This window comes from Leucopleurus acutus (assembly GCF_964270905.1).
Source record: "Leucopleurus acutus genome assembly, chromosome: 21".
Taxonomy (NCBI): domain Eukaryota; kingdom Metazoa; phylum Chordata; class Mammalia; order Artiodactyla; family Delphinidae; genus Leucopleurus; species Leucopleurus acutus.
Genome location: NC_139163.1, coordinates 14113889 through 14128973, shown reverse-complemented (window position 1 = coordinate 14128973; position 15085 = coordinate 14113889). Strand labels below are relative to the sequence as shown.

General features: G+C 37.6%; 1 protein-coding gene across 1 annotated transcript; it reads right to left on the bottom strand.

Annotated features, from left to right (window-relative positions):
• Positions 1-1868: 1868 nt before the first annotated feature.
• On the bottom strand, positions 1869-12575 carry TLR3 (toll like receptor 3). The gene is made up of 5 exons (XM_082863869.1): positions 12302-12575; positions 9770-10221; positions 7832-8023; positions 3747-5599; positions 1869-3515 (listed from the first exon to the last, which is right to left on the bottom strand). Exons 1-5 carry the CDS (start codon positions 12354-12356, stop codon positions 3287-3289), a joined length of 2781 nt encoding a protein of 926 aa, XP_082719995.1. The 5' UTR covers positions 12357-12575; the 3' UTR covers positions 1869-3286.
• Positions 12576-15085: the final 2510 nt, after the last annotated feature.

Sequence of the window (15085 nt, the reverse complement as noted above, 5' to 3'; positions counted from 1 at the left end):
ATTATTTCACTCCCTTGTAAATCAGAGCCCTCCCCTAACCTGCTTCAGTTAATCTCCATCTTGGAGTCTGTTTCCTGGGGAACTGACTTAAGATAAAAGCAAGCTAAGAATTCAAAACAGGTTTCCCAGAAATTCTCACACAGAACTGGAAAAGTTCCACCATGAAAAGTGCCATGACTCCTCCCTCATGATTGTTTGTTAAACTGGGGGTGGGGTAGGGTGGGGAAGTCACATAACAGAACCAGTTTCTTCCTTGGACAGGAAGATGGATCAAAGCTTAGTTGCAAGAGCTAAGAATGGCTAACATATCACCTGGTGTAATTAGTAACTAATGATCAATCGATTGTCATGCTTTGCTATTTTAATATAGATTTATATATTTATTGGGAAAAAAAATACTTCAAATCCCCTTCTATTATGTGAAAGTAAGCCTGGCTGTTTGGACTGTGAAATTATAAGTTATGCTCCTCTATTCAACTAGGTGTCACATAACTCTAAGTAACAGACCCCAAGAGGGAATTTTATTATAATTTCTGGTTTTGCCAATAGAAACCTATAACGTTACAATTTCAAACTACCTAACCCGTTGAATCTAAACTCCTCTGCCACGCCCTCTGGTTCCATCCTCCACAGTATCTCCACTGTCTCCCAACACCGACTCATGTCTCCCTCCCTCCTTTCCATCTTCCTTCTCCCTCACCAAAATCCTACCCGCCTTTGAAAGGTCTGACCTTCTTCCATGGAGCCTTCCTTGTCCAGGTCTATCCCCAAGAATTCCTTCCCACCCTAGCTCCTACTACCCCATTTCCTACAATACATTTCATATCAAATCATACTCCGTACTGCTTAGTTAGCACAAGGCTAGGCACATGTAGCTAGCTCCTCAATGAATACAATTTTTTGACAGCTTTATTGATATATAATTAATATATAATTTTGTACCAAAAATTCACCTGTTTTAAGTGTATGATTCAACGATTTTTAGTAAATGTACATAGTTGTGAAATCATTACCATAATCCAATTTTATAACATTTTCGTCACCCCCAAAAGATCTCTGATGCCCACTGTCTCTATAGATCGTAAGAAATGTATTTTGAGCTCTCGAGTTGGAACATCTTTACATTTTCTCATGATCACCATCACTTACTACTGAGACCCTTCTACAAATAATCTAAGGAAGACATTGGGAAAAGTAAACATTGTTAAATAAATGGCATTGAAAACCCCCCTACTCACTAACAGATTGATTGCATCTACTTCTTATTACAGCCTAAAAGGTGTCATTTTTAGGTAAAATCTAAATTCCTAGATTTATTTCAAACTCCATGTTGTTGATTCAGCTGGATTTTGTTTTAAAAGTGAAAACGGGAAGGAGTTGGGGTGAACCGATTACATGATGACATCCTGAGAGAATTCAGACAAGTCAGTTCACGTGTGTAAATCAAATAGGTCAGATAAACATCATTTTCTGCACTCCCTTTGTCTTGAACCCAAGGGAGATGGACTTCTCCTGAGAACAATTAGAGAGGATAGCCTGCAGAGTTTAGGATGCTGCTTCCTGTGTGGGTCAAACACAAGTCAAGGCTTATGCCTTTTACTAGTTTTAATTATATTCAGTTAAACAGGCCACCCCTTGTATAGCCTAACCTCATAAATATTAAGCAACTTCTAAAAAAATGACATTTGAGCTCAATTTAAATTGTGCGCATGTAATCAACTACCTCATAAACAAATAAACCAGAGAAAGAAAGCAAAATTACTTCCTGCTCTGCTTTCCACGAACTGACAATATATTGATAAATTCATAATAATAATAATAGATTTAGAAATATTTCAGTGAGGTTGAGAATATTGATAGATAACATACAAAGTACATCAAGAAAAAACTAGTTGTGATTTTTATTTTATGATGCCAAAATAAAACAGGATTATTTCACAGTTAGAAAATAAATCTTAACCAAAAAAACTATAAAACACATGTCTCAAGTGTGAGGGTGGTGTATAATAAGAGACTGAAAATGAGTTCTCCGTATATTCATGTTGTTGTAGAGTCCTTCAGAACCAGCAGTACAGCGGGTATTACGTTTTTTTAGGATTATGTGAACTTAGCCTTGAGAATACGGAATTATTTAAATCAAAGTTCCAAAGTGTGACATCTCAAATGCTCCCTAAATTCAGCAGACAAATGCGTGCTTCAAGTATAGAAATTATCTCAACATGATCATTTCAACTCTCCTTTATATTTGAATACCAGAACTATAAAGGTTTTAAAAAGCTATTCATGTCTATTTCCAATAATCAGACTCTTTTTATTGTAAAATGAAAATAAAACTTAAAATAATCATAAGGACTAATTTACACACAGCATACTTTTTTATGGTATAATAATATACTCTATGGGAAGGTATTATACCAGGATCATCATCAGTAATGATTTGGGAATAGTTAAGATTTTGTTTATCACTGTAATTTTCAAGATCAAGCTGTCGAAAAAATCCCAGTGGAACCACGTGATTTGGCCAGGGCCATGTCCTGAGTCTGTGACCAGGGGAAGACAGTATTTTGTTTCCACAAAGCCAATCTACGAATTAACCTTTAGGAAATAAGCCTTCCTGCAATACTTCTAAGTAAAAGAATAGTGTCTTTCGATGCCTCATATAGCAGAATTCCAAATATCAGGAAACATAAGTATTTATTAAAGTATTTATTTATTAAGTAATCGAAATGAAGTGCAAACGTTTTCTGTCCTGAGTATGTATATTGAAATGGTATTTAACATTTAACAAAATCAATACTGTGACAGGCGCCACTAAAATACAATGCTTTTCAGTTGAAAAATTGCTGTAATTCAGCTTTTAAAAATATGGCTGTATATTTTACTCTTTCACAATCGAAGCTGCATTGTACCCATAAAAGTTATATTTTATTCTGAGTGCATCCAGAAAAAAAAACCCAAATATAATTATCACAGACACTCATATACCTCTAACTTTTCTTTAAATGAGGAATACTTTAAAACTTTGTTTTCATAGGCCTCAGTAACCCAACCGTGTATTCATTAGTAAAGGATATTCTTACCTGTTCATTTTGGGTAAAATTAACTCGATTGGTAATGAAGTGCCTGAAATAGGGAGATATATCTCCATAGAAGAGAGATACTTGTGATATTCTTATTTATAAATATGAATGAACAGATTTACATTCTTGTCAAGTAAAATGTAAGTTTACCATGGGCCTTGTTTAAATTAGGAAAGTTACTCCTTTAATTTAGTCTTTAAATAAATTTAATGCACTGAATTTCTGGAACCAAGTGCTACTTGCAATTTATGATGAAAGGCATTTACCCGTTCTTTCTGAACCGGCCAGTTCAAGATGCAGTGAGATTTAAACATCCCTCTTCGCAAACAGAGCGCATGATTCAGTTTATAATCCGGAATATCCTCAAGAAAGATCAATATAATGGAATCCAGATTTTGTTCAATAGCTTGCTGAACTGCGTGGTGCACCTTGAATCTAAGTTAAAAAAAATAACTGAATTAAGGTATATATCAATATACAGTTTTTAACAGCCCAAAGCTCTAAAATTAACATTTCCCTTGTAATTAACTTTAATCTGTCACTAAAAATCAGGTTACGTTTCTTCTTAATTTTATTTTTAAAATACTTTGAGTTGTGAGTAATAATGTTAGTAATATTTAAAAGCTCAATTTAAAAACGAGAATATATTTCAGAGTGTTCACCTACCTTTTGCATAATGGATCTTTCAGTAGATTCTGTGTTATAACAAAAATAATTTTTCTGCTCCTTCTGATGCTATTAACAATTGCTTCAAGTTCAAGGACACCTGCGTCAAAATCCCTTTCTTCCAGACAAAATCTGAGTGTATGATCTTCTTCTTCCATTGGGGAGAAGTGTTCCCAGACCCAATCCCTATCCTTATAGGCATGAATTATATATGCCGCATATTCAAACTGTTCTGGCTGTCTGTCTATTTCTTTGAAACCAAGAACTCGATGCACTGAAACATTCCAATAAAAAGATATCTTCCAGCCTTCAAAATGGATGAGGAGTACAATAAGGATAAAAATCAATAGGATACTGGTATTTATCATGAAAAGGAGTTCAAATGGGGCACTGTCTTTGCAGGGTGATATATCAAAAAGCATCACTGGGAAACCATGATATTGAGGTGGAGTGTTGCAGAGGTAACGGCTTGATAGTTCAGAGATGTTGGTATGGGTATTATTAATCCAAGTAACAAACCAGGCAATGCTTTCACATGTACAATCGAATGGATTAAAGCTCATATCTAAATTACTCAGGTTCTTGAATGCCGGCCCAAAAACGTTCTTTTCAACAGATGTTATGAGATTCTTCTGAAGGCTTAATGACTTTAGCGACACTTGATTATCAAAGACAGATGGCGGAAGGATATTTAAATTATTCAATCCTAAATCGATGCTCTTCAATTCACGTAAGTCCTTGAAGACTTCTGCTGGGACCTCATCAAAGCCATTAGACTCTAAGTTAAGGATGTGGAGGTGAGAAAGACCCTTCAGAAAATGAATAGGACCGCCAGGGTTTGCATGCTTCCAGAGGCGAGCTAAGTTGTTATGCTGCAAATCCAGAATTTCTAGTTTCTCAAGACCCTTCAACAGTTCATCATTTATGTTGGCTATGTTGTTGTTGCTTAGATCCAGAATGGTCAGGTTAGGAAGAGGGTGAAAAGGTGAAGGGGAGCTATTCACATTTTTAAGGGCCACCCTTCGGAGCATCAGTCGTTGAAGGCTTGGAACCAAGGCAAAAGAGTTGCTAGTCAGCTCTAGGTATTTGTTGTAGGAAAGGTAGATTTCAACAATATTTTCTAGACCTCTCCATTCCTGGCCTGTGAGTTCTTGCCCAATTTCATTAAGGCCAAGGTCAAGTACATTTAGGTGGCCCAACCAAGAAAAGGCACCACTTTCTATTTTTGAGATTTTATTTTTGGTTAGGTTGAGTATGAGCAGAGGAGAACCAGCAAGTGATAAAAACGTTTCATTTGTTAAAGTTCGCAAACTTGAGAAGGAGTTGGATAGACTTAAACATCTCAGCCTTGTCAATCCCGTGAAAGTATTGCTTTTTATGCCTGGAAAGGTGTTATCTTCCATATTGAGATACTCCAAAAATTTTAGCCACTGAAAGGAAAAATCATCAATCTTGGGAAGGGAAGCCAGGGAAATGCTTTGTTTAGTAAAAGATCGTTTCAAATTCAGGTATCTCACATTGGAAAGCCCATAAAAAGAGCGAGAAGACAGATGTTGTATATTATTATACTCCAGAAAGAGGTATTCTAGATGTGGAAGCCACGCAAAGGAATCATTACCAATCACACTTAGGCTGTTATGGGAAAGGTCGAGCACTGTGAGATTTGTCTGCTTCAGCCCAACAAAAGTCGTGTTGCTGGTTGTGTACAGCTGGTTGTTGCTCAGGGACAGATTCTGAATGCTTGTGTTTGATAATTCCAAGCAGAGCTCTTCTATGAGACTGGGGCTCAGTTTGGCATTGTTCAGAGAGAAGCCAAATAATTTTCCAATTGCATGAAAACACCCTGGAGAGAACTAAGAGTGGGACGGAAAAAGAGGTTAATAACCAAAACACAACGAGTCTGTGTGACCCTTGAAAAGCAGGCATATTCTCTACTCAATCCCCTTTCCTCTTTCACTGCCTTCTCCGGGTTTTCTCTCCATCCCTCTGTCTCCCAGCTCCTTCCTCTGTACCATCACCCACCTCCTGCTCCAGCCCTTGCCTCCCCTGGTCACTGGTAACTCAGCATCCATGTATCAGCTTAGATGCCACTTCTTCGGAGGGTCTTCCCAGATCTCCCAGGCTGAGTTAAGTCTCCTGGTACTTTTACTTCATCACACTGAGTTACTGTAATTACTAACACACTGAGTTACTGTAATTACATCACACTGAGTTACTGTAATTAATAACCTATTTGAAAAGTCACCTCTGGGGCAGATCCTGTTTCCCTCTTCGTGACCACTGCTCTCAGTGAACATTCTGGAACGAATGGGTGGATTTTACTATGAAACACTGACATGCATTTTCCTTTCTATGACTCTGAGCTCCAGCGATCCTCTCTGTCTTCCCACCAAGGTTTTCTCCTGACTATTTCATTACCGTGTTTCCAGCTCCCTTCCGCTCTGCCCCCCAGTCCCTCACTAGAAGCCTTGGCTGCTATGAGACTCAGCGCTGGAGCAAGAGAGCAAGAGGCAGGAGGGAGGGGATCCAAAGAGGATAGAGGTCAAGTCTCCTGGGAGAGCAAAGAGGCTCTGATTTCTACTGTGTCACTTGTGAGATGTTAGGGCCAATGGATGACATGAGAGAAATGTGGAAGAAAGTGAGTCAATATACAAAGCAGGAAATGATTAGATTAATTATGGTAAATCTATAGGATAGGATTATTTTGCAGTCACTAAAATTAAGCTTGTGAATAATTCTTAATGACATGGAGGATATTCATGTTATGATATTACTTTTAAAAGGCAGGATACACCATCATTCTCAGAGAGGCAGCACAGCACAGCTGCTAAGAGCGTGGGGCCCTGGTCTAACACTGCCAGAAACCCAGCTCTGTCACCAGTCCATCACCTGTGAGGCTATGGACAGGTTCCTTAATCTTTCTTCATCTCAATTTACTCTTGTGTAAAACGATGATAAGCGTAAGTTGGTTACAGAACTAGACAAAATTGTATTAAAAAAGAACTTGTCACAGTGTTGGCCACACAGTTAAGTACTCTCTGAATTTCAGTTGCTGTTGTTTTTTCTTTTATTACACGGAGAAAAGCTGGAGACAAACATACCCAAATGTTAACATTCGTTGTCCTGAGACTATGAGCTTTTGGATAATTTTTATTTTTCTCCTCATTACTTATATATTTTACATTTATTTATATATTTCTACAATAAATGTTCTAAACAACAAAAAAAAATGCTGTTCAAAAATGAACCTGAGTAGCTTGCATAAAATATTTAATTATTATTTCAGGATAATTTCATTCACAGTCTATTTTTTAATCTGAAAATTAATATAGCTTTAAAAATCTGGTTTTGTTTAGAATTCCCAATATTCTTATTCTTGGCTTGTAAAGGAATAAAATACAGACACACCTGTATGCAAAACTAATGAATAAATTGAAGATCACAGACCCAAAAAGAGAAGGTTAGGTTTACTCCATTATATAGGAAGGTGCTTGTAAAAATATAATGCTAGTTATTGTTTATCGAGCATTACCTATAATGCCAGGCACTGTGCTAAATTCTTTGCCACATAAGCCTATGGGGAAGTGTTATTATTATACCAATTTTAAAACTAGAGAACTGGAGCAGAGAGAACTTGAATAACTTGCCCGATTGCACAGTTATTAACAGACAAAGGCCACATAGGGAGTCAGCTAACCCAACTCTAAAGCCTGTGCTCTTAACCATCATACTATTTTAATTCTTCCAGGGATTTTGCGCAAGAGATAGTATTATTTCCACTTTACAGGCAAGGAAACTAGACCCAGAGAGGTTAAGTTCCCCAAGGCCAAAGTCCTGGTCTGTAATGGATCACGGATTTTAACCCACTTCTGTTTGACAGCAGAGCTCCAGCTCCAAATTGCTACCAAACTCCCTTTCTTGCGAGGATGACGTCAATGGCCCTAAGCAGTAAGTGTGAAGGATTTCTAGAAGATGTGACAAAGGTTATCACCTCTTTCTCCATCTCCACCTTTAGATTCTTACCCACGTGACACAATTAGGGACTGCCCACACTTAAAAGTACAACACAAAATTTTTTATCTTACCTCTTTGATTTGATTTGATGACAACTCTAATCTTTTTAAAGAAGAGTTGCCAAGGAAATCAAGTTCTTCACGTCTTAGTGCAGAAATTTTATTATTTGATAGTAGAAGCTCTTGGAGGTTTTCCAGTTGCAGCTGAGTTCCTAATTTAGTAGATGATAAACCATTATGAGCTAGGTCTAATTTGATTAAATTCTGAGGGGAAAAAATATGTATATAAGTTACAGTCTTGCCATGAAAAAATAGTTATTTTAAATGTACATGAATCTTAGAAATAATTGGACAGCAAAATGTCACATCTTTATTATTCTATAGAAAACTGACGGTAGGAGTAATAAAAAAATCTTGGTTGTGATCGAAAATACCATTGCTACAAAGACTAATTTCTTTTTTTTTTTTTTTTTTTTGCAGTACGCGGGCCTCTCACTGTTGTGGCCTCTCCCGTTGTGGGGCACAGGCTCCGGATGCGTAGGCTCAGCGGCCATGGTTCACGGGCCCAGCCGCTCCGCGGCATGTGGGATCTTCCTGGACCGGGGCACGAACCCATGTCCCCTGCATCGGCAAGCGGATTCTCAACCACTGCGCCACCAGGGAAGCCCCAAAGACTAATTTCTTAATTCAAAGAATCACTTTATTTCTCTTACCAAAATAAAATGACTTCAGCTTACTTATTCGTGATGTAAGGAATATTCATAATAAGCATTTTTATTTACTTATTTATTTATAATAAGCATTTCTTTATGATGTAAGAAATATTCATGTGGCTTATCAAACATAGTGTCATGCATCAACCTTGAAACTAAACAACAAAAAAAATGATGAAGAAATATTTTCTTAAGAAGCATGAGGAGAATGTTGCTGTTCATGAAATTTTTAAAAGATTTTCATGTTGAGAAAGATCGGTAGTTATGTAAATTTTGCATCATGACTAGTACAGAATATTATTATTTTGTTTTGTCTGTGCTGTAGGATGTTTTGTCACTTTGTGCTACCTTTGAACATGTAAACTTCCACTCAGGTAAAATGTAAGGAAAAACTGATACATGTTAGGGCAATATCTTATGTAATGTCTATCAAAGAGCTTAAGACTTCTATTTATGTTTTAAAAATAAGAATAACATTTTGCCGGCAATTAACCGGATTTTGAGGTCTTTGTGCCCAAAGACATCATTTCATCTACATCAGAATCTAAGAGGGCACAAGAAAGAATTTCAAATCCCTAGCTAGCAAGCAAATCATTTTATAAATGTCTCTAAGAATATTTAAATTTATATATTATTCTTGGTATTTGAGGTCGAGGAATGCTCAGTTTTTTATAAGCCCACAAAATGAAGAAAACAGAGTTCTGAAAATAGCTTTGATATAAGAAAAGCACTTAATAATTGCCTCAGATTTAAAGACACTAGCATATTTTTTCACAGATTTAAATTCAAGCAAAGTACTGACAAGAAAAAGGTGGTAGCTACTGAAAAGCAATACTGTAGAAGATTTCTTAAATCAAAAGTATGTAATTTTTAGCTGAACAGTTGGCTTTATCATGCCTCAAATTGTTAATTTTATTTAAATTAGAATTTGGACTCGACATATGTTTTCATTATTGCAGGTACTAAATCAGCAGTGTGGAGAGTTTATTTGCCATTCTTCATGGGATATGCTGATTCCTCTCTGGTCTCTACCTCTTGAATCTAAGTTCTATTTCTAGTGGAAGGATGCAAGAGAGGAGAGTTCTTTAAAATTACAGTATTTGCTCTCTTGAAAATATTTCCAATCATAATGGCCATATTTGTGTGTGGAGCCCTCCTACCCATTTGGGTAGATCAGATTTCTTATTCTTCACCTTGATATTTAGACATGAAGTCTAAAGATGCACAAATGACTTGAAAACAATATTCAATAACATATTTTTCATTTCTTACATGGAAATATTCATTTCCATCTTACCTTCAGGCTTTTAAAGGGATTACTTTGAATTTTCTGGATTGAGTTGGACATTAGATGGAGTTCAGTCAAATTCACGCAGAAGATAAAGGTTTTATCAGAAAGCTGAGATAGCTCATTGTGTTGGAGGTTCAAAATTTCCAACAAAGGGAGACTTTGGCACAGTTCTGGCTCCAGCTTTGAGATGGTGTTAAATCCTCCATCCAAGATAGTAAGTTGGCTATATCTTGTAAAATTGGCAGGTGGTAATCTTCTGAGTTGATTATGGGTAAGATTCAACACTGTTATGTTTGTTGGGAGGTCATCAGGTATTTGAGTCAACTTCAGATGACTGCAGTCAGCTATTTCATGTCTAACAGTACATTTGTTGGTAGAAGATGTACACAGTATCCAGAAGGGCAACAGTCCCAAAAAGGAGTAGATACGATAAAGCAAATCCCTGCTCATGATTCTGCCTTATAAAAGAAAAACAGCAAAGTAATGGGCAGCATTAATAACATGCGCTTCCATATACATTGGTTTATTACTTGCAATATATGTAACAAATGTGACTATATATGTAATATATGTAACAAATGTGATCTCATTACTCGTAACATTTATGATATACAAGTACGTATTATACAAGTAATACATCAAATGGAAATAATTCAATCAGCACAAAAAAGGATCAAAAAACAAACTCGCTTCTCGCTTTTCACCTCCACCCCAGCTGCAACGTTCCAAGGTAAACCTCTTGACTGTTTCTACTTTTAATTCTCATGGTCACTTCCACAAAACTAAATAATATGCTTGTGTTTCTACTTCTTCATTTCTGGACCTTAAGTAGATTTTTCCTACCGAAAAGATGAGGAACTTAATTATACTATTTCCTCATCCTCTTCACGTTTTTCCTTAGTTATTTTAAAATTTCATTTCATCTACTGTTACAATTAGATTGTAACAATCTATTGTTACAACCTATTGTTAATCTATTGTTCTTTATAGTTCTAAAGCCCATTCTGAAAACTCTTTGCAGTACCATAAGGGCACTACCTCTATTTACCAACTCACGGGCATAGTCCCCGAAATATATTCCCCTCCTTTGCCTAGGTGACATTTAACTCTTCTGGAAGGGCTGTAGCTAGAGGTAAGAGAAGGATTAAGCCATTTACAAAACATGTAAGGACTGAAAGACATTCCCAGATATGAGATACACTTCACCTGATGGAAGAGACTCACCAAATGCCAGGCAGGATGAGTGAAAAAGGAAAAAGACACAGACTCTTTTGAAACGTCAGAATAGTGATCATCCACCAAAAAAAATCCTAAAACCTTTTAAGGAGAACATATGCTCAATTACTTCCAGGGGAAAGAGATCCTGATTCCACAAAACTTTCCATCAGCAACATAAGCCACTAGAAAACAATAGTGCTAAGCTTTCAAAACGTGCAGGGGGAATAATTTTGAACCCCACATTTCATATGAGGCTGAACAATTAAAGATAAGGGGAAGAAGCGTTTTGAGATGTGCACAGACTCAGTAAGTTTATAAGTAGACAATCGGCATGAAAAAGTTATTCTAGAATGTGCTACAGTAAAACAAACAAAAAAAGCAAGAGAATGAAATTAGAGTGAAGAGTTGATGTTTCATGAGACGTAACAGAAACAAAGGAAGTTAAAAAGAGATGAAAAGTAGATTCACTGGGCCTTGCAATTTTGGAAAACCAAGGACTACAAATTTCTTTGTCCAAGTAAAAGACAATATTGCATCATGTTTGGGACCTGGCGTCTGCCGCCAGGGTGCTTAATCATTATTTGCAGTTTGGCTTGTACAGTTTGGTTTGTAAATCCACAATATTTTTTCCCCTAAATTTATGCAGGCGCATCTACCTGCAGACACACACTAACACATAATCCTACTGTAAAGTTGGGAGCCAACTTCCTGAAACCAGTACCGCCCGAGGCTGACCAGCCCATGTTTGCTCATTTCTGACCTTCCTACACATCTGAAGATCTTTCCATGCCTCATCTGCTTCCGTTTTCCTTTATGAGGCCAGAGAAAGCCATTTTCTTACTCCTAGGAATACCTGAAGTGTTTTCTCCTTGTCAAGCCCGTTATAAAATGCCAGCCCCTGTCTCCTCTCCAGCCAAGAAAACTGAGAGGAGATAAACTCTTTAAAGCTCACAGGGCTCTGCATCCTTAAGACAAAGACGTGATTTTAAAAAAAGGCTGTTGCCCGATGATTTCCATCGCTTCCCTAATGTGCTTTCCCAGTTACAGAACACTACAAAGGAAAAAAAAATACTGCATAAAACGTTTTATCATGCTAATGAGAAACTGTTGCTGTTCCTTGTCTTCTGAGTTGTGATACAAGTCTCCTCACACCTATATTCTCTCCTCTTTTTCTACTCTCCATGTTGAATGATTCCGACTCGATCTCAAGCACCAGACCCAAGAAAGATCAAAGAATGCTAAAGCCAACAAGCGTTCTAGCTGTACTCAACATGAGAGATCCTATCCCAGGAAGAATTTAAGATACACACCTTCACTTACTCTGATGGCAGCTGACTGTTCCTTTTTTCATTAGTTCAAATCCAGTCGTTTTCATCTGGGAAGTGAGGAAGTTTGCTGCAATCTGGAAAGTGAAACTAAAGTTTAAAAAAAAAAACCTTCTTTTCTCCTTGGTACATTCTAAGAAGGGCAAATGAAAAAAATCACAATCTCAGCAAGAGGTATTTTAAATTGTTTCTTAAAAATGTCTTGTTTTTTCTTCTTCTGTACAGTCCCTTGGGTTTTATTAAGAGGGTCACAGATTTAGCAACAGAGAAAGTTGAAAGAATTAAGACCTCGCCCATTGATGTGGGTAGGGCTCTAGAGGTTAATGAATATCTAACAGAGAGCGAATTCCTCTATTTTTTTTTTTTTAAAACCAAAGCCTGATTCATGGCTGTCAGAATCGGTTAGAGGGACAGAAAAAAAACTCAGTCCCTAATCAAAGCTAAGCACTTTCACTTCTCTTATCTCACTTTATCTTCTTAGCAACTTTGTAAGACAAATAATGCAGAAATTAACCTTTTGATCAAAGAGACCAAGTTTCACAGCAGAGAAGGAGCTGGCCTTGGAGCCGGCCAGGAGCCGGTCCTAACACATGCTGCTCCAATTTACACGGTCAGAATCTGTTAGGGAACAAATTGATAAGCCTGGAGAAAGTTCAGATTCACTATTTAGTTATCAGTTAGCTTTACTGACTTCAACTAGTGTAAGGAACATGCTTGTCAAAAAAGTAACACGTTTTCATTGTTGATATAACATCATAGGATAACTATAATGTTATACAGTAAAATATAACAATTGGCAGGAACTGGAGAGATCACTGAATCCAGCTCCCTTGTTTGAGAAGTGAGGAAAACGAAACAGAGCTAGGCGAGGGATTTGCCTGAGGACATACCGCAAGTTGCCTTAATGCTTTATACAAGTCAAGTAAGAAAACAGCCTGGAACAGTTGAAACATGTCATTAGCTTGACTTGACTGCAGAATTGAGAGCAAGAAGTTAGCTGGTATCAGGGTGCAAAATGCCCTTTCCTGGGCTCCAGCCTTAGCTGGACCACCTTGTGGTTACCCTTTTCTGATGCTGCCGTCACATCTAGGACATAATGGCATAAGCAGGCAAACGACTGTCCCCCACATCTACCCACTGGGATGTGCAGTAAAACGTTACTACTATTCAAAAGGTTTCTTCTCTGTGAGTACCTGAAGGCAGGACAGGGTGTGCTCTGTGTGTGTGACTCTCCGGCCAGTCTTCCACGGTAGGCTGTCACTTTGGGCTCCAATGAACCAGGCTGCTCTTCAGTATTCAGACCCTTGTGTGGTCTCCACATTGACCCTGGACTTGACCACGTGACTAGCTTTGGCCAACGGGATATTAGTAGCATGCAGCAAGCCAAGGCTGGGTAAGTATTTGCATATTAGGACTGTCCCTCTTCCTCTCAGAACCCAGCCGCTGTGTGGTGAGACGCCCAGCCTAGACTTGTGCAAGGCAACACGGAGGAGAACCAAGGGTCTAGCCAATAGCTCCAACTGAGCACCCAGAAGACAGCCATTGAGTAAGCCATATTGGGAGTGGATATTCCAATCCCAGCTGAGTCACCCCAGCTGATATCCCATGGAGCAGACATGAGCTGTCCCCACAAGTCCTGCCAAAATTCCAGAGGAGGAAACAAAAAAATGACTCAAGTTTTAAACCAAAAAATTTTGGAGTGATGTGTTAGGTATCATCAGATAAATGAAATTCATTCCCCCCACAACCCTACACACCCATCTCTTATGCCTTAGGACTTCTTGTAAATATCAGGTTTTCCATAATGTTGGTTGAACTAAAGAATGGCTTCCAAAAAATAATTTTTATTGGTAGTCTCATAATGCAATAATCAGTTTAGGCATAATACCAGTTCTCATCCAGATATTAATAGTCCTCAATTCATGTTGGCTCTAAATACAACACAGGTCAGTTTCTCTCCAGAGTATATTTCTTAATTATGCATTAACTTATTTAGCTATTATGGTGGTAGGTGCTACAGTGAAAAAGTTTATTTTTCCCTTTTTAAGAGAATTAAATCAAAACTATGATATATGTCCATAAGTGAACTCGAAACAACAAGAACAAAGAAAGAAAGAAAGAAACAAACAAACAAAACAGAAACAGACTCATAGATACAGAGAACAAACTGGTGGTTGCCAGACGGGGGAAGGCGGGAGAACAGATGAAGTAGGTAAAGCGGATGAAGAAGTACAAACTTCCAGCTACAAAATAAATAAGTCACCAGTGTGTAATGTACAGCATAAAGAATATAGTCAATAATCTTGGAACAAGTTTGCATGGTGACAGATGGTAACTAGACTTATTGTGGTGATCATAATGTATAAAAATATCGAATCACTATGTTGTACACCTGAAACTAATATAATACTCTATGTTAACTATGATTCCAAAACAGACAAAAACTTCCCATGGGTTTACAATGTGATGAGTATATTATGGACCTAGATAAACAGCTACATTTCCCTCAGAGCATCAGACAGACCGTCATTTTGAACTGTGCCGACCCGTCTCCCTTCACAGCCACCGTTCAGAAAGGACGTGGTTCTGCTCTGAACTGTCTGAAATTCCAGAAGCCATCTCCTTTTCTTTTTTCTTTGTGAACTCTTTCTCTAAAGTAAAGGTGCAGTTCCTCTTGCCAGTGTCATTTCCATTTCTGCTCACCGAGCTTCAGCTGGTTTAAATTAAGTTCGTTGTCAACCAGACAACAAACTCAGCAAGAACTTTAATGAGAAGAAAT

Coding starts and splice junctions, on each gene's coding strand:
- TLR3 (XM_082863869.1), bottom strand. CDS start 12,356: ATGAAAACGACTGGATTTGAACTAATGAAAAAAGGAACAGTCAGCTGC. Junction 5,600..7,831: donor CATCAAATCAAATCAAAGAG/GTAAGATAAAAA, acceptor TCCCACTCTTAG/TTCTCTCCAGGGTGTTTTCA. Junction 3,516..3,746: donor AAAGATCCATTATGCAAAAG/GTAGGTGAACAC, acceptor TTTTTAACTTAG/ATTCAAGGTGCACCACGCAG.